General features: G+C 38.2%; 1 protein-coding gene across 1 annotated transcript in view; it reads left to right on the forward strand.

The window, feature by feature from the left end:
• The window catches only part of PTPRN2 (protein tyrosine phosphatase receptor type N2), a gene marked incomplete at both ends in the record, with an annotated part of 676,226 nt that overhangs the window by 241,951 nt on the left and 414,646 nt on the right, over window positions 1-19,629 (forward strand). The window contains 2 exons of the mRNA XM_080609627.1: window positions 1,787-1,949; window positions 15,029-15,503. Coding sequence (XP_080465753.1) covers window positions 1,787-1,949; window positions 15,029-15,503 — 638 coding nt within the window. The remainder of the gene's footprint in view (window positions 1-1,786; window positions 1,950-15,028; window positions 15,504-19,629) is intronic.

Raw genomic sequence — 19,629 nt, forward strand, 5'->3', positions numbered from 1 at the left:
GTATGAGTGATTATATACTGTAAATAATGGCTTGAAAAGCTAACTTAAATACTGTCTTTTATCTGTGCATTCAGTTCCCACTGGAAATCTTTGGGGCAGAATGTGGTCTGGTATTTCCATTTTTCCTTTCTTTTCAAAGTTAGTGAAGAAATGTGAAGATAGGTGATGGAATTAATTGATGAATTAAAGATGAGCGTTTGAAACTGGGATGCCTTCTATGATGGGAGCCTCTTTGGATTAGTTCATCTCTATTGAAGCAGAAAGCATACTGCCCAGCTCTTTCTAAAGCTGCAGAACAGTTTTAGTCTGGCTTTAAATTGAAAAGGAGGTGGATAATGCTACCTGCATGTCAACCCTCCATCATGAGGCAGAATTTAGAGCTCTGAAATAAATAGTTTGACATTCCATAGGGATCAGTATTGGGACCCGAGCTGTTTAACGTCTTTGTCAGCAACATGGACAGTGGGATACATCAAGCTGTGTGCTGCAGTCAACACACTGGATGGAAGGGATGCCATCCAAAGGGACCTGAGAGGCTGGAGAGGTGGGCCTGTGTAAACCTCATGAAGATCAGCAAGGCAAAATGCAAGGTTATGTACCTGGGTTAGGGCAATCCCACTACAGTAAATTAGATTATTAATTACAGTTATTGGTATTAAATTAGTCAGCACAAGCATTTGATACAACTGTGAGCACGGAAGGAAGTCTGTTTCTTTGTGCATAAAGTAATGTAATTAAATCTAAGATCTGGAAAATGGTACTCTCTCAAGCTGTGGCCCTACAGAAGCACCATGACATGTGCTGGTAGAATAAAATTTTACTTACAGTGGCATGGTGATGTTGAAAGTCAAATGCTGTCTTGTCTCCCTGAGCTGGAAATCTCTTCCACCAGAAATTGTTCATCACTGAAGAGGTGTGTGGGCATATCGATAGGAAATGGTGACACTAAAAAAGGTGATTCCAGTCAAAATGATATGTTGTTCACAGGGAAAGAAGCAGATTGGGAACCCTCTCTCTGCTTTAGTGCACAAGGAATGAAATAGTTACTAGTGTTGACATTTAAATTATCATCATCGACATGTTGTTGAGATAGATGAGGAGAGCCAGTAATAATTCAGATTCATTGCACACAGTGCAATGAATCCTATATAAAGACCTCTACACTGCTGTTGTTTAATCACATTTTTAGCTTTTCTTTGCAAACGTCACCAAGATCTGTTTAAACCACTCAGGAAACCCTGTTATTCTGTGAATCCCAGGCACATGAGGAGATCAGAAGACACTCTTGTTCCACCTCATTATTCATTTTCTTAAGCTTTTTACTGGAGCTGACTATCTTAGTTATTTCTGCACATCCAGTAGTCTCACTGTATTCTGTAAATTGGTGCAGGGCCAAATTGATGTTGAATCTCATCATCATCCAGCAATTTTTTAAAATCGTAGAATCTTCTCATTTTTCTTTGGGGGTGCAATTTAATCATGCATATTTTCTTTTCACAAGCATTTTCTTTTCTTCTGAATATGGCTTTGCCTTGATGTAGGCATTTTATTTGATTTACTGTTAGATCATTAACTTTGATTCCTGCAATAAATTGTTAATAGTGCAAGATTTTTGACTGCTTTTGCTGAAACACTGAATATTCTATACTTCTGTGGTCGCTAAGATTTTGAGCGACTTTTTTCTTATGTATGGAACTAACTTCAGTGTTTTGCAATGCCTTTTTGGTTGGGCACTTTGTACATTGTACAGGCTGGTAACTTTCTTTTTCTTGCTTTTGCTCTGCAGGACTTTGGAACAGAATGCAGATAATGAAAGAAATTACAATCTGGAAAATGATGTGAACTTGGCCAGTTCTCTTCAGCAATATCTTAAATATCTTGGTATTCTCTCCCAGTCTGCAGCTACAAATTTGTATCCAAGGAAGACAAATGACAAAGCTTCTGTCAAGGTAGTGTTGTTAATGTGGTTGCTACATTCTGTGATTCTGACTTCCTGTTTCTCTAAATTCTCCTTATTTTTCGATTTCCCTTTCTGTATCAAGACCAGATATTGTTTCTTGCTGCCTCCTCCAATTGATTATCATACCTGGTCTAACCAAGTTCTCTCCAAATGAGTTGAGTCAGCTTCAGCATTGTAAATGATAGAGCTCTTCTAATCTGGAGCATTTTGCATTAATTAAAGATTGATTGTATGTGATGAAGGAGGAAAAGTGGGATAGAGGCGTTTACATCTTCACTGGCTGATCTGAAGCCCTTCTTATGGCATCTGAACTGCTCCTCTCCAAAAAGCTGGCTGAACTACCTTGTGAATTTTTGCTGGTGTTTTTGGTGCTTAAAGTACAAGTAATATAATACTTGAGAAGATTTTTATACTGGATCTGATGAATTGTGGCTAAGCATTTCCTATTTCTTATTGATTGTAAAGGAAGCCTATTGTGACCAATTAAAATTCATATGTATACATTTTAAATATATGGATAGCTAGGAAGATAAATCACAACCATTAAATCTTCGGTGTTTGCTGTGTAAAAAACCCACACAAATGTCTATGTGAGAACTGAACCACTTTTTTTCTTTCCTAGAGAAAAATCTGTCTTGCTGTAAGATGGAGCTTGACAAATTTATGAAAATTATTAGATGAAGGGGTTGCATATGACAGGCCCTTATAACCGTACAGTTTTTGCTCAAAAAATGTGTTTATCCAGAGAGCACTCTATTATTTTAAAGAAATAGGCTAGCAATCCTTTAAAGAAGTTGGTATGTGCTATTTGTGTTAATACAGTGTAAATGCAACAACAGCTGAAAAAAAGTAAGAAGTTTCAGGAAAAAAAATCAGGCAAAGAAAATATAGTGTCAAAGCCAGACTGCTGGTTTTTTTCCAGGAAGTAATTCAGACACACATATACTGCAGTGTGTCTGCAACAGCAACTTCCAACAGCACTATCAGTTGTATCAACTATTTAGTCATCCTTTAACTGAAATGTTAATCTTGTCAGAAGCCACAAGTTTCAAGTTTCCCTGACTGACATATATAGTACTCATGATTTACGGTATTTGTCATTAGGTGTTTATCTGGGGTAAGAGAAACTTGCAGGCAGTGGCAAGGAGGCTTTGAGGATGGATGAGTGACCACCTTCATGGTTCTTCTCCAGTCTCTACTAATGGCTGCCGACTGCAGTAAGGATGCCCTGATTTGAATCACTGGCTTTCAGAGACAAGAAAACTTGTGCAAGAAGTATTTCAGTGGGTCTGGTGCTGTCATGCAAGTTCATAAATAATCCATATGGCTGAGACCTTCTGTGGGGAAGCCTGCTGTGATAACACCACCCACCAACCTTATCGAGTGTTGCCATGGAGATGGGTACTCTGAAGCCTGGGGGAGTGGGATAAAGAAGAGAAAATCTGGAAATGAAGCACGTATAAGAGCAGACTGTACACTTCTATTTACTAAGAAGCATTTTGAAACAACAGCCTTTGAGTCAGATGTGCTACCTATAATTTAAAATTTCAAAGAATAGGAAAATTAGTAACAAGTCATAAATTTTAAATGATCCTGCAGATGTTTCCCTATGCTCTGCAAATCAAATGCAACTGATATTCTTTAAAAAGAAAGAAGAGGACACCATATTTATACCTTGATTCATAAATGTAATAAAACATTTAAATGAAAGAGAAACCAGGACTTTGCTAATGCAGGAAGCAGAAAAAAGCTGTAAAATTTCACGATTTGAGAAGTAGGAAGGAAAGAAACACACGAGCTGCATTTGATATGGTCACACCACCTGAAATTGGAAATGGCTATCATTCACTTTAATTGTATGCTTCAGCAAAATTTTGGTATTTTATTTTTGCATTTTATATATGGATAAATTATGAACCTATATTAAATAATTGTAGCAAGTTCTTATAGTTTAAACTTTCTTGCACTTTTCTGATTAAAAATAAGGGTAAGACAGATCTACTTTACAGTACTTAAACTTATAAGTGCAGCTTTAGGGCCTTTGCCCTTCTTAAAAGTAATTTTCTTTCAAGTATATATTTACCTCTGTCACTTCATTCTTGCTGTCAGGAGGCAGGAGATGTAACACTACTCTGGTTGCTTTGATACCTTACCTCCTATGAAGTATAGCTGAATCTTGCAGAAATTTTGTGCTTTTAGGCAAACTTCCTGAGTGGATTCTGATCTATTCCAAAACTGTCATAAAAGGACTCTGGCCAAGAATTTAAAAAAAAAAGGAAGAAAGAAGACTAAGAGGCTTTAAAAATACTTGTTATATCCAGGAGCGTTATTTAGTATATTAACATAAATATGTTTAATTAAACTGTTTTACAAACTTTTGATCTTCAGTTTTCCTACTATCTTCCACATGTATTATCAGAATAAAACTACAGAGCTTCAAGATTACCAAGCAGACAGCACACACAGTTATGGATGAAATTGTAAAATAAGACATGGCAAAACCTAAACTAGGTAACACTTTCCCTGTTTCCTTTCTTCTAACAACTGTCCGCTTAAGGACTGATAGAACAGTGAGAGAAATAACACTAATGAACTTATATCATGTGATGGACCAAAATTCCAATCATGTCTACCATTTATTGCAGGAGTTTCTTTGAGTGAATTTTCAAGCACTTGAAGTTCATTGCTAACTTAGAATTTTTTCTCAGTATTTATGCAGTATCTACTGCAGACTGTAATTTAGCCAGTTGATAATGACTCTGCCAGTGGATAAATAGCAGTGAATCAGAAGATTTGGTGGGTCTATTTCCTGAGGATTACAGTTGCAAAGAACCATTTCACTTCAGTTCAGCTGAAAAGAGTTGTTCAGAAAATGGGCACTTGGTGGCATTTGTTACTTAAGCATTAGCTAGTGGGTTTTGGGGTTTGTTTCATCCCCCCCCCCCCCCCCCCCCAACGAAGGAGGGTTTTACCATTCACAAAATGCTGCATTATCAGTGTTTGTGACTCCTTTCTGCCAAACTTGAACTTAGTATGGAAAATAACATATAGCCAGGCACATATGCATAATGATATAGCTTGGTTTATCTTATCTAGTGAGGCAAGAAATGCAGAGGCTTCAAATCACACATGAATTTCCCAGCTCTTCTCCCCTCCAGTTAGAACAATCTATAGGTAAAAAAACCCAACAATTTAAAAAAAAAAGAAAAAGAAAAGAACCAAACAAAAATCAAAACCAACAAAACCAAACCCCTGTAAGAAACACTACACTGTTGACATTCCTACAGAAACCGAGAGGCAGAGTTTTGCTGGGTTTGAAGGGACAGTATGTAGATGAGATTACTAAAGCCAGTAAGCCGTAGAAGGACAGCTTGCTTGCTTTGCTGCTGATGGCAGCCCTGCTCGTGAGCTCTGTGTGAGCATTAGCATAGCAGGGGCATGTGGGAAACCTCGAGGAAGTCTTCAAATAAAGGAGGTGGAAAAAGGGAAAAATAGCTGTGCCCACTGTGGCTGTTACAACAGAACAAAAAAGATGCAGCGAAAGTGGTCGGTATGGAAATGTTCCTGTTGTCTACTTTTCACCAGCCCTTAGCGAAGACAGTGAGGAATGATCTTATAGTTTTCTAAAAAAATCCAAATGGCTGCAGTTGAATAGGTGCAAGAAAATAATTTTTTAGTCACCACTGAAAAAGTTTTGAAATGTGATACAAATGTACTGAAAGCAGAAGAAAATAAAAAAATAACTCAGCTGGAATTGCTTGGTTTTGTTTTCCTGAATTAGCTATCAGTTTTACACATTATTCTCTTGCCTTCTGGTAGCCTGATTTGTGAATTTTTAAATGCATCTGGCTGGCAAAAGTGCACTGTTTTGGTAACAGCCCTGCATTTCAGTGTTCATTTCAGGGCTCATTTGGGAAATCATGGCTACAGCACACAGGAATCACATCTACCACACTACATGGCTGGGCACTCACTTCCTCTCTCTTCTTATCTCCCAGCCCCATTCTGGGGCTGGACGCTTCATTGGCTTCTCTGGGAAACCTTCTGAAGAGGCTATAGGAATAAGGAAGTTGCCTGCTACGCTTGTGTTACTGCTGCATTTCTTGTTGCAAGGGTCTCTGTTTTGTGGTTTAGGTTTTATAGCTAGAAAACTTGTGTGACTGCTGTTATTCCCTCTCCTTGATTTGGCTTCTGAGGTCTTCAGACCTGGGTCCTACCTGCTACTAAGGTCTTCCCCGGGCTGGTGTGCCATTTAGGCCCTAGTATGTAGTAAAGAGAAAGAGAGAAAATTATCTGAGAGTTCTCAGGGAGTTTAATCCATTTTTTGTTTCTTTGGGTTTTAATTACTTACATTCATTTTCAAGGTAGACTTTATGTGTAAAGGTTGTGATTGCGGAAATCCCCAAGTCTTAGGTATTCTTACAAATTTTAAAGCAAAGAGTTTAGGAAAAAAAAAAAGAATCTTTATAAGAAAGAGATTGCTAACAAAGGTCTTTGGAGAACCATTAAGGGAAAAAAGAAACAGATAAAGTGACTGGTTACTGACAGAGATGTATGGCTGGTTGTTAGATCAACAGTACAGTGCTGCTGAAAGGGGAGAAAGTAAAAACTGTTGTGGCAGTCAGTTTGCTGGAATATAGAAGGGTACAAAGGTTAGACAAGGCATTTGGTAAAACTTTAATTTAGTCCTTTTTACAAGAGGGAACCTTCCACCTGTTGTCCCCTTTCGGATTCAGGGAAGAGTACTCATGGTTTTGCTGGGTTAAAAATTAGTTGGTTGATGTGTTGTAATTGCACTCCTGAAAGAACTAGGATGTATGATAACTATTAGAAAGGATTATTATTTATTTTAGAAAATCTGAGTGCACAAGTGCTCAAAGATGTACTCTTATCTGCAAATAATAGTTACTGTGATTAACAAGTAAGAACTTACACAGCCATTGCTTATTTTAATCTGAAGCTTTAATTCAAAAAAGCAGACCCTTATTTATCTAACAGTGATTAAAACGAATGTATGGAATGGAGATCATCATAAATTAATTCGATGGCTGACTGCTGAAAAGTCAAAAACCTGTCTGCAATGTACACATTTAAGCTCTGCCTATATAAATATGAAATTTTATATATCATATCTGTGGGTTTATGTGTAAGAAAAATTTAATACAGCCTGTGCATAAACACATTCATTAAAATATCAGGACTAACTGATCAAGAAGTGTCTCCCTGAAGCTACAGAATTGCCCGTCTATTGGCATATCTATGCAACAATCATTAGAGTAATATCTGAACATCTCACAAGCACTGATATATTTATTTACCTGGTGCATTACATAGTAGAGAATAACTAATACCCCTACTTCACAGGCAGATTAGATAGCTTTTCTGAGGGTATGGAATAATTTTTTGGTAGAGTATAGACTAAAAGTTAAGCCTGAAATCCTGGAAAGATACTTAATCTTTTGGATCATTCTCCCATCCATGGCTCTTGTCAGTAAGAAAGAAACAGTAAATGTCTCTCAAGAAACAAAACCAAACCAAAACAATCGTAAAACCCAACAAACAAACAAAATCTCATAAGCACTAGAATAGAATTCATTTGACCAAATACAGATATATGTATTGGTGCAAGTCAGCCTAAACTCAATTTAAGATCAGTGGAGAAATAAAAGGAATTTCCTGGTTGTTATACATCTATTCTAATTTAAATATATAAATAAGATATTGTAAATTCTATCCTGTTGGCCATCCTGCATGAATCTGGTGTAGATAGCAATTTTTATTCGGAGGACTGGTACCATGCATTCGAAGATCTAACCGAATCATGGCTACAAAGCCTACTAAAATTACAGTCAAGTTGTTTGTGGCATAAATATACAGTCTGGTTATCAAATATGACCTGTGATTATATTTTTGAGTTAATAATAGGTCAGATGAAGATTCTAGTGCCAGTATTGTGCTCTTCAAGCCTTAGATCTAACACCGACGATTAGCTACAACCTATCGGTTTATGTACGATGTACTGACAGAATTTCAATGTCTAACATAGAAAAAATTTCCCTTATCACACAGCAATCTTGTAAAGAGTAATTATTTTTACAATGATCTGAAGATAAAAGCACTGTAGAGATGACATAAATGATGTGTGTCAAGTCTGGAGTTAATTAATTTCTAGTAATTCCCAGATGAAACATACATTGATAGTTTTAAAATCTCAAATACTGGCTGGACAATAAGATTTGCTTCCTTTCAGATCCCTCCAACTCCCTTCAAAATCGACTCCTTTTTCCAAATACCATGAGTTGGGAGGTTTTGTTTCTGTTATTTCTTCTTCAAGCTTGCTATTTGTCTTCCAAATATTTACTCACTGTATTCAGTACACTGGGCTTAGCAAATGAAAGATGATGGAGCAGGTACAGACTTTAAAGTCTATTCCAGATTTATTTTTAAATCAAACTCATCAAATGATAGAGTTCACAAAAACTGAAACTTTTCTAATCTCTGTGTGAGAGTGCTGGTGTATACATTTCAGGACAGTGCAACAATAAATATTTTTTATGAGGGGAAAAATCCTCACCTTACCTCAAGCACTTGTCCAACAAATGGTTGGCTGTTTTCAGTGGGGTTGTAAAGCAGTGTTGTAGACATGGATCCTGCAGATCTCTATTCACTTGCATTTCTTTGAGTAAAAATACTCTCTAAATTCATATGTTAGAGTTATAAATATATTGAATTGGTGCTAATGTGCTCGACTTTTGGCAGATGAAGATCTTCATGTTTCTGTGTAAATCATCTTTAGATAATGAGTTAGCTCAGTATACCAGCATATGCCTACAGAAAATGTGTTTAAACATCATTCACTGAAACCTTAAGTAACAGACTTATTGACATATGAGCAAACTGTTCTCAGACAAGGGAAGCTGAAATACCCTGGTATATCTTCCAGCACTGATCACCAGGCTGCACAATTTCTACCTTTCGCTGGAGGTTGACTGTCACTTTTTGGTTCCTGTTGGTAATGTTAGGGAGCTCCTGAACACAGTAGCTTGACAGAGATAAAGCTGCCTCAAGTCTATATCCTCATATGCAGCCAATAGCCAGGTGAAGCAGGTACTGCCAATAGGCACCACGGGACCCGTGGGAGCCCTCTGGCACTGGTCAGGTTATTGATGTTCATCTACCTGTCATTTTTTTTCTCTATATATTTCATCCTTTACATGTGGAGACAGGTTAGGTTATCATGTAACCTGATGTGTGAAACTAATATTTTTTGTTTATGATGAGCTAATGATGAATGTTGAGGAAAGATGATCCAGTACTCCTTTTACACCAAAAGAAACTTTGTTTAAACTCATAGTGTAGAGATTTGTCAGAAACAAAGGTAACAACAAGCAGTTAGTTATGAAGACTAAAGCCAGTAAGTTCCTTGGCAGTAAGACAAATGGCAACTACTAATAAAAATTATTCGTGTAAAGAATCTGTTGGAGAAGGTTGAAGGGCAGGCATGCAGCTAAGATCATTCCAAAAGAGATCAACAATAACCGGGAACATTGAGACTTAAAAGTGAATTTCTTAAATACATGAAAGAAGCCGATGTATTTGTCCTCTCTCTTTTTTCTTTTGTTTTAGAGAGTTATTTTGTTTAAGAGTGACAGAATATGCTGTTCACAATCAAATCTCTGTCAGATGAAATTACAGCAGTAGATTATTGGATGGTATACAGTCAGACTCCAGACAATCCTGTTATGCTGCAGTTTCACGACCAGAATTAAGAAGCAAATTGATCACTAGTTTTGATCAAAGGAGACTTTGAGGACCCCTTTTGCTTGATCAAGCTTTTGACACTGCAAACTACAGGGTGTTAATTAACAATCTTTGCCATCTTTACTTCTCTGATGTAGTTCTTAAATGGTTTCAAAGCTGTTGTAATTCTCAGAAAGAAAATAGGAGATAGTTACAGAAAATTATTAGTGAAATGGTAGGTCAGATGAGATGACTGTAACAGTGCCTGTTGCCTTAAGCCCATGAATTTGTCAAAAGACCATGGTATCATGCTATCCCGTCGCTGCAGGAGGCAGTGGATTGGTCTTTTTACCATTTTCTGGATTCTGAATTAGTCTTCCAAGTTCTTGGGTTTTTTTTATGCCGTGATTTCTTGCATGGTATAATACCATTTTCCATAGTAAGTGAAAATGTCATTATCAGCTGGTAGAAAAGGCTTTTCCTCCACTGTTGCTAAGAAAATTTAATTCTTTCATTGGCGTTACCTATTGTTTTCAGATGAACCTAACACTGAATTTGATGCAAAGTGTGAAACATTATGTTACACAGAGGCTTGTAAAGCTATGTTCCCCACTTTCAGCTACCTTAAACATAGCTGGAAGCCTGATAAGATGTCCTCCTGGCACTGCAGCACTGTATGGGAACAGCAGCTGAAAGAATGAGGGATTTATTAGCATGGGAATGGCTACTTCAGCTGTGATGCTCTAAGGACACAGATGTACTGCTCCTCAGCTGCATCCCAGGGATTTTTGCACTGTAATTTACTCCATGACACCCCTTAGGCCCTCAAATTTCAATGTTGGCTGGATTTCTCTCAAAGTAAAGGTAAATTGAGGTGACAAATTTACAGCCCACACTTTTATCTAGCAGTCAGGCAGTGCCACCTGTGCTCTTGTTTAGTTAGGGGTTCACATGTGAGTATGTGTGTTTTCTATGTAGTAAGTTTGCATGAGGCAAGCATGTGTGGGTCGCAAAGTATCTAGAATGCTTCTGGTAGAAGCTAGACTTCTTTCACTCCACACGGTGAGTTAAAGTATGAAATAATTTCATTTTTGGTAGCATTTGGAAACTTTTCTTTCATCCCACCACTGGTGAAGGAGGGCCTGGTTACAGTGTTTGTTGTGGGTTGATTTTCTAATTTTAAGGAGCATGTTGCCACTATCTCAAATAGGCACAGTAAATTAAGTACTGTGGTGGAACCATGGTCCAACCAAGCGCAGGTGGTAGCAGACAAATTAATATCTGAAAATGCATCAAACAGAAAAAAAGTCAAATTAAATTGAGGAAGATTCCTTCTTTATGCATTCCTAAGGTATTTTTTGTTATCTCTATATGCCTTCAAGATTTAGGTAATGTATCCTCAGGAAAGGAGTTATTTTTTCATAACTTAATTTCATTCTTTCTGTACTTGGGCGAAGTATTCAAATCAATCTACCCCTTAGTGGATATATTGAACAGCATTTATCTGTACCTTGGGTTGTATGTATCTAATCCTGGGGGGTTTTTGTTTGGGTTTTTTTTGTTTGGTTGGTTTGGTTTGGTTTTTTTGTTTTCTTTAAGAAAATGTGTGGTCCACAGACTATTGCACAGTGCTTCTGCATGGTGTAATCTAATATGCCCTTCTGTGAACTTTCATGCAGAAAATGTCAGTTACTTACATACCTAACCATACAAGACATTGCCCTAACAATTCTATCTTCAGAAAGGTTAGTGAGTGGGGTTTTTTGATAATGTGTAAATTACTGAGATAGGTTATTTGAAAGGTGGTGATGGAGAGGAAAATCCTGTGCAGATGGAGAATAAGATTGTTTTTTTTCTTTCAACTGAGTTCTTTTTAGCAATTCAGAGTACTTCTTAAAGGTGTTCTGTAAGTGACATGAGATAATTGAACGGTATCTGACCTATTAAAATAATTTGTTCCTGATGGTAATAGGGACTTCTCTTCTAACCCTATTCAGTATAAACCATCTGTGTGGTAACTGGATTATTCTTTCTTAGTTCTGCACATTTCATTTATTGTTTGTCTTTTTTTTTTTTTTTGGCTATTACTGTCAAAATTTTATATAAACCCACTTTAATCAATGCTGAAACTCAATTTCTTTTTAAAAAAATTTCCTGCTCCCTGTTTCTCTCTGCTTTCTATAATGTTGGCAGCTTGTCTAAAAGAACCAACATGGGATTTTACAGAGTCTTCTTTTCACTGACCATGAATTATGCCATTTAACTTTGAAGTACGTCAAACTAGAAATTTCCATATTTGGGAGGTTAGATTGCAAAACCACTTCAAATAAGATTATCACAGTGCTCTGCAATTGTTACTAATAACTTAAGATGTAAGTTGTCATTGGATTCTAAACTGCATATATTTTTCTTCTATCTTTTCCTGTAAAAAATAGATGTTTTTTCCCATACCACTTAGACAAACCCATAGACTAGGGTTGCGTTTATCCGTGCTGCAATTTTACCTGGATTTGACCTTGTATATTTCAGTTGGCAGATATATTTTTGGTGCTATGTTTTGTTTGAGATATGGCCAGTAAGGAAAGGGATTTTTCATCTCCAAGTTGAGGATTGCCAGTTGTGACACCCCTTTAATTAAGTTGGACTAAGCTACATCAGATGGACTGGTATGGGAGTGCACTGTGAAGACAGCTGAGTTGTCAGTGCTGTACTTTAATTAGAACTTCTAATATTTCATCCTTTACTTACCCAAAGTGTGACCTGTCAAGCTGCTGAGAGGCTGCCCCTCCCTGATGGAGGTGCAGCTCTGAGCCCAGGACTGGCGCTTACTTACATCTAATTTGCGCACAATCAGTTGGAGTTTTTTCTTGGTTTATTTCTTGATGTGCTTGTTGTCTGCAAGAGCAGGATATCACAGATTTGTTAATGTCAAAGGATATTTAGACTTGTTAAATAGCTAATCAAAAGCTAGCCGCACCTCCTGACCCTAATCTTTGAGAAGTTGTGTCAGAGTCTCGAGCAGTTTTGCTCACCCTAAGACTTGATTTGTTAGTAAAGCTTTAGAGGCAAAAGGGACAGCCGCATATAGGACAGAGATCCAAATTAGGGTACAGTTACACAACATGGATTGAGCTGACTTAATGTCTTTCCATAGCTGAATGGGGAATGTCATCTTCTCTGTCATGTTTCTCCCTTTCCCAGCACCCTGTTCTTCCTTTCCTAGTCATAGAATCATAGGATGGTTTGGGTTGGAAGGGACCTTAAAGATCACCTAGTTCCAGTGCTCCCAGACACGTTCTACTAGACCAGCTTGCTCAAAGCCCCATTCAGTCTGGCCTTGAACACTTCCAGGGATGGGGCATCCACAACTTCTCTGGGCAACCTCTTCCAGTGTCTCACCACCCTCATAGGAAATCATTTCTTCCTAATACCTCATCTAAATTTAAACTCTGTCAGTTTAAAGCCGTTAGCCCTTCTGTCACTACATACCTTTGTAAGGAAGACCCTCTCCAGCTTCTTCTAGCCACCTTCAGGTACTGGAAGACTGTTATAATGTATCCCCTGAGCCTTGTCCTCTCCAGGCTAACAACCCCAACTCTCACAGCATGTCTTCATAGGAGAGGTGCTCCCGCCCTTGGATCATCTTCATGGCCCTCCTTTGGAATTCCCCAAGCAGGTCCATGTCCCTCTTGTGCTGAGAGCCCCAGAGCTGAACGCACTACTATAGGTAGGGTCTCATAAGAGGGGAGTAGAGGGGGAGAATCACCTCCCTCAATCTGTTGGACATGCAGCTTTTGACTTAACACAGCATATGGTTGGTTTTCTGAGCTGCAAGCACACACTCGCAGGTCACGTTGAGCTTCTCGAAATAAAGATAGATAAAGATAACCTAGTTCCAAACCCCCTGCCATGAGCAGGACACCTCCCATTAGACCAGCTTGCTCAAAGCCCCATCCAACCTGGCCTTGAACACTTACAGGGATGGGACAGCCACAACTTCTCTGAGCAACTTGTTCTAGTGTTGCACCACCCTCAGAGTAGAGGATTTTTTCCTAATAGCTAATCTGTATCTACCCTCTTCCAGTTTAAAGCTATTCCCCCTTGTCCTAACATTACTTGCTCTTACAAAAAGTCCCTTTCCAGTGTTCTTGTGCCCAGAATGTCCTCCAAAAGGTGGCAGGTTAGAGAATACAGGCGTAGGAAAGGCAGATGACAGTTTATGCGAATTCTCTGTAAACTTGGTGTGTCTGGGACTGCCTCATGCCATGCTCTGCAGTTTCTTCTAGGGAGTAAGTATCATTAGAGGCTTAATTACCCCATAAAAAGAGCCATTGAAATTGAGAGAGAAATACATCAAGACTAGTAGTTTTTTTACATCTAGGATTTGCTATTAAGTATGTAAACAGCTTTCAACTTATATTTTGACAAATGGCTTCCCTCTATGTGTTGATCAGAGCAGTGCATACCCTGCAGCTGGAGCACTGAACTGGAGCTACATTACTGTTGTTTGATACAGTTCCCAGGGCATATTAAAATACTTCATACGCAAAGATGCTTATCTCTAGCTCTGTATTCTTTGACACTGTCTTACTCTAGCTTAATTTCTTGGCATTAACAAAACATGGTTCTATGTTAAAGACCACCTGCAGAAGTCCAAAGTTTTGTGTTGGTGAATCACAACTGAGTTTTTTGGGGTTTTTTTTTGTTTTTATTTAAATAAAGTTGCATAAGCCATAAATCTGCAAATCATGGAATGGACCTCTTCAGTCATTTATCAGAGGGAGAATAACCCTCTTGGAAAGCAAGAGTTAGAGACACATGTTATAAAATTAACTGCTTCTTATCAGAATATATAATACAGAATACATAATACGTAATACATTGCTCTGGAGAGCAAAATTACTGTTGATAAATAAAATAAATAAAAATTGCATTGTTGATTTGAATTCTAAGGTTTTGGTAAGTACCCTGAAAAAAAAGTCTAGTAAAAAGCAAAGGGAAAGTGCTGCTACTAAGTTTTAATTTTGTCCAACTGAATAGAAATAGTGCAGATATAGTTAACATCAAGTTTGAATTGTATCATTCCCTTTCTAATCTCTTTCTTTTTAATAATTTAATAAGCAGTTTTACAATATTTGTACAAAATGATGTCTCTTTAAAGCAAATTTTGCAGTTTGCAGTTTGTGATCTATATACACATTATGGATTCTAGTTGTTGTTTTACTGGTTGGTAAAACACTAAGGGTTATGTCCCTTATTCTTGCATAACAATAATCATTACAAAGCCATAATGACCCAGTCCTTTTTTCACCTTATCCTCTTCTCTAGAGCTACATCTATAATGATCCTATCAGGTACTACTTGATGCAAAAACCCAAAGAAAGAACAACTCCTTTGTCCCATGCGTCAACAACTTATCAACGGCATGCTGACAACCTCCATGGGAGGGCCTCCAACCAACATCAGCCAGACAAGTTCTCGCCAGAGTCAGAAATGGAGCTTGACCAAAAAACTCTGATGGCTGCGCTGCACACATACATCACTCAGAACCTGTCAGCACAAAGCAATGATAAAAGCTCTCACAGCAGGACTAAAGGCTCTCAGATTTATGCTGATAAATTCTACTCTTCACAAGTCAGTCCTTTTGATGGAACTTTTGCCAAAGGAAAAGCAGAGGATCTTAAAATGAAGAAACTGATCCAACCAAGACCTGCATCTAGAGTGCTGGGGCCAACCCCTGAGATGCTGAATCATAGATCTGCTTCCATGGACAATCCAAAGGACCCTTTGAGTATAGTGGATGGTAAAGTTGATATTTTATTTTTTTTAACTTATCTAAAGTTTCCCTTATGTTTACTAAGAATTTTTGAGGGAAGAAAAAAAAAAGTAAAATTAGACATTCTGATAGATCTCCTACTATTGGGATATTTATATCTACCATAATACAGTAATAATGTTCACCAATCTAACTACTCTTTCCCTGCAAACATCTACCCACATTCTTCAACCTACCTTCCATATGCATGCAGAAATATATGGCACTCAGTAAGATGTAGCATTTATGTAACTTGTTATATTTTCAAGCATTCTACCAACAACACATGATTATGGGTATAACTTTGCTATCAAATATGTTTTTATACAGGCATCCCACACTATATATAGGCAATGTAGAAATGCCTGGGGTTTTTTTTCAGTTTCTCTGTATTTAACTAGAAATCCAAGGACCGTGTGTAAAATTCAAAATTAAACATAGAAATTAACATTGAGGTAAATTCTGGTGCAGTACACAGGTGGGAGGAGTTTGTGAGTTATGTGGATAGGTGGATACAGAATAATAAAAGTAGGTGGGGTTACATCTAGTTTTGGCTGGATGTTCTATAGCAAACAATGCATCTGCTGGATCTTCATCTTTTTTTTTTTTTGCTAATGCTGTTTAACAGTGACCACATCCTGATGTCTTTTGTATGTGATAGTTTGACAAATACTTAAGATGCAGTATTACATCTCATGGGGTGCTGTTACACAGTCTAAGCGCTGCTTTGTAAGACAAAATGGGTCTTCACATTATGGATGGGGATCACACTGAGTTTAGAAAGTAACTCTTTTCCACTTTATTTCTTTAAACTAATCTAACTATTGACATTATTCCAGTAGTTCAGAATGCCTGAAAGAATGGATCCTCAGCCATTGCCAAGCAGTTACATCTGTTACAGTGTAGTCACCTCTCTAATGGATTTTGGTGATATGTAAAAGGGTTTCTTTGAATCCCTTCTGTAGTTAGTACCATCCATAAAGTTTAATGTTCTTTCGTTTGTTTTGCTATTTTTGTTGGAGAGGTTTTTTGTTTGGGTTTTTTTTTGTTTGGGTATTTTGGGTTTTTGTTTGTTTGTTTGCTTGTTTTTGTTTTTTTCTTATAAAAAAATCCCAGAACACATAGAAACGTCAAAATTTCAGCAGAGGAAAGATAACGCTTACAATCTAAAAGATGCACAGAAGTGAAAGCATTCTTGGTATGGTGCCCAGAGATAATAGGTTTCAAGGAACGAGTTATAATGTAAAATCAGATCCAGGTGGCACTGTGAGTCTGTTGCACAGGTTAGACAGTTTTGTTGCTAGACTCAAAACAAACTAGGCACATGCTGCTTTCATTACCGTCCAGCTGTTCCACTTCACCTTTCCTGGTAGGAGCTAACCAGCGAAAAGAATTCTTAACACTTAGAGGGAATAACATGTTTCACAATTCATTGGGTTGTGCTACTTTGACTTCGATGGACATAATGTGCCCTGCAGGAACTTCTTCCATTGCATTAGCTTTTAAATGTTGCATAGACATAAAATTATGAATTGTTTGAGTAGCAAATAATATGGCTTCCTTTCTGGTTTTGAGCTACTTAGTAGCCTCATAAGGAAGTAGTGAGGACAGACCCCAGTATATTTGTTGTTCCAAATGCTATCCATTGAAATGATGATTTGGATTTACCAGGCTGAGTGTGCCATCTCTTTCTGCTTTGAATCTCTCTTCAGTCTCCTGGTGCTTCAGGATTTTTATATGCTTGAGGATTGTTTCTCTCATGCACTCTCTAAACCACAGAATTGTTGAAAATCTGGAAAGCATGGGGTGCAGTCACACAAGCTAAGTTCTCTGCAGACACAGAACGTGACTGGGAGAGCAATCTAGAAGATACTAAACAGATTAGCACTGAGAATTGCTGCAAAACAGTAGCAGGTAAATTAGCTAACAAGGCACCCTAAGGGAGAAATACAAGAGAAGGAAATGTGAAGCTATTTTTCTATCAGATTTAGAAACCATTACCTCTAAGAGTAGCATGATGTGTGTGGGTACTGCCTTTGTAGTCACTGTGCAACACTGGAATCATTAATCTACCTTCTGCACCAGCTGTATTTAGAATTTGGCTCAGTTTAAAGTGATTTGTTCCAGTCTACTCATTGTTGGTATATTAAATATTGCAGAATACATTTCTCTGTTACTTTGGAAAGGTCACAAAATTAGTAATTCAGGTTGTTTGTTGTTTTCTTTTTTCCAAAAAATACCAAACTTCTATGTTTATAGTGCAAAGATATTTTTCTACATCCGCTGTCTTGCAAAGCTGTGGTCATCAGTCTGTACAGTGCTCAGCTATGGAGTACAGCTAATATATGGTCAATAGGGTGATATGGTATAAGAAGACATACCACCCTGTGGAACTGCTAACAAAGCTTCTGCTGCCATACCATTTGGCTGTCAGGCAGTTGTGTCAATGGAGTATGGAACTCAATTTATATCCTATACAATAAAAAGCTGTTTTCCCTTGCTAAGCTGCTATTATTACCTACTAGGGAATTCTACTGGTGAAGCTGGTATTGAAAAATACATCATCTAAGATATACTTGCCTTTACTGTCATCATGGTTCCAAGCCAACTGTGAAAAGCAACTTGCCTTCTTCAGTTTGGAAGCTGGAGCTAAGGCAGAAATCTGCTTTGCAGTACAAGCCCTTTGAAGCATGGCTGAGCATTGCCGATTCTATTTAGAAGGGGTTAGTGGGGAAGTATAAAGTGCAAGTACATGTGCTGCTGAAGTCGTGTGCCATTACAGTATCCAGCTGCTGTTTGGTCTTTCTCCAACAATGTTTTCTGATTTTAATAAATTCATTGTAATTTTCTTAAATTACGCAAAGGCATTTGTAAATATTGCACTGATATTTGCATTGATATCACCCTTATCCAATAATATGCAAATAGTATAAAAACATGGACAAATGCCATAACAAGAAGTGCAAACACCCATATTTAACGTGGACATGTATTAACATTATATCAGTAACCTCATGAAGTTAGCAAGACGCTTTATGTAGACCTCCATTTCACAAGGCTGTTACAAACATTTTGTTAAAAATTCCTCCTAGTGTACTGAAAGCATGATGTTCCTCATAGAATCATAGGATGGTTAGGGTTGGAAGGGTCCTTAAGATCATCTAGTTCCAACCTTCCTGCCATGGAGAGGGATGCCTCATCCTAGACTATGTTTCCCAAGGCTCTGTCCAACCTGGCCTTGAACACTGCCACGGCTGGAGCATTCATCACGCCTTTGGGCAACCTGTTCCAGTGTCTCACCACCTTCACAGTAAAGAGCTTCTTCCTTATATCTAACCTGAGCTTCCCCTGTTTAGGTTTAAACCCATTTCCCCTTGTCCTATCACTACAGTCCCTGATGAAGAAATTCTTTATGTGCACCACAGGAACCTTATCTACCTCTGCAGTACATAGACGTTCTGGTTGGGCTGCGCCAGCCCTTTTGCCAGATCCCCTGGTGTTGACAAATCAGGTGGCCTTTGGTAAATGTGTATCCCAATGTTTGAAAGTTCCCTCACCCATTGCTCTCAGTGTCGTTTTTAACAGCCCATTGTACTGTTCGATTTTCCCAGAGGCTTGTGCATGGCAGGGGATGTGATATACCCACTCAGTGCCATGCTCCTTGGCCCAAGCGTCTATAAGGTTGTTCTGGAAATGAGTCCCATTGTCTGACTCAGTTCTCTCTGGGGTGCCATGTTGCCACAAGACTTGTTTCCCAAGGCCCAGGATAGTGTTCCGGGCAGTGGCACTGGGCACAGAGTATGATTCCAGCCATCCAGTGATTGCTTCCACCATGGTAAGCACATGGCACTTGCCTTGGCGGGTTGGTGGGAGTGTGATATAGTCAATCTGCCAGGCCTCCCCATATTTGTACTTCAACCATCGTTCTCCATACCACAGAGTCTTTAACCACTTTTTCACTTTCATGAACAACCTGGGTGATAGTGTCCATTGTTAAGCCCACCCCTTGATCACAAGCCCATCTGTATGTTTCATTTCTGCCTTTGATGGCCTGAGGTGTCATGGGCCCACTGGGCTAAAAATAATTCACCCTTATGTTGCCAGTCTAAATTCA

This window comes from Psittacula echo, assembly GCF_963264785.1.
Source record: "Psittacula echo genome assembly, chromosome: 2".
In the NCBI taxonomy this organism is placed as follows: Eukaryota; Metazoa; Chordata; class Aves; order Psittaciformes; family Psittacidae; genus Psittacula; species Psittacula echo.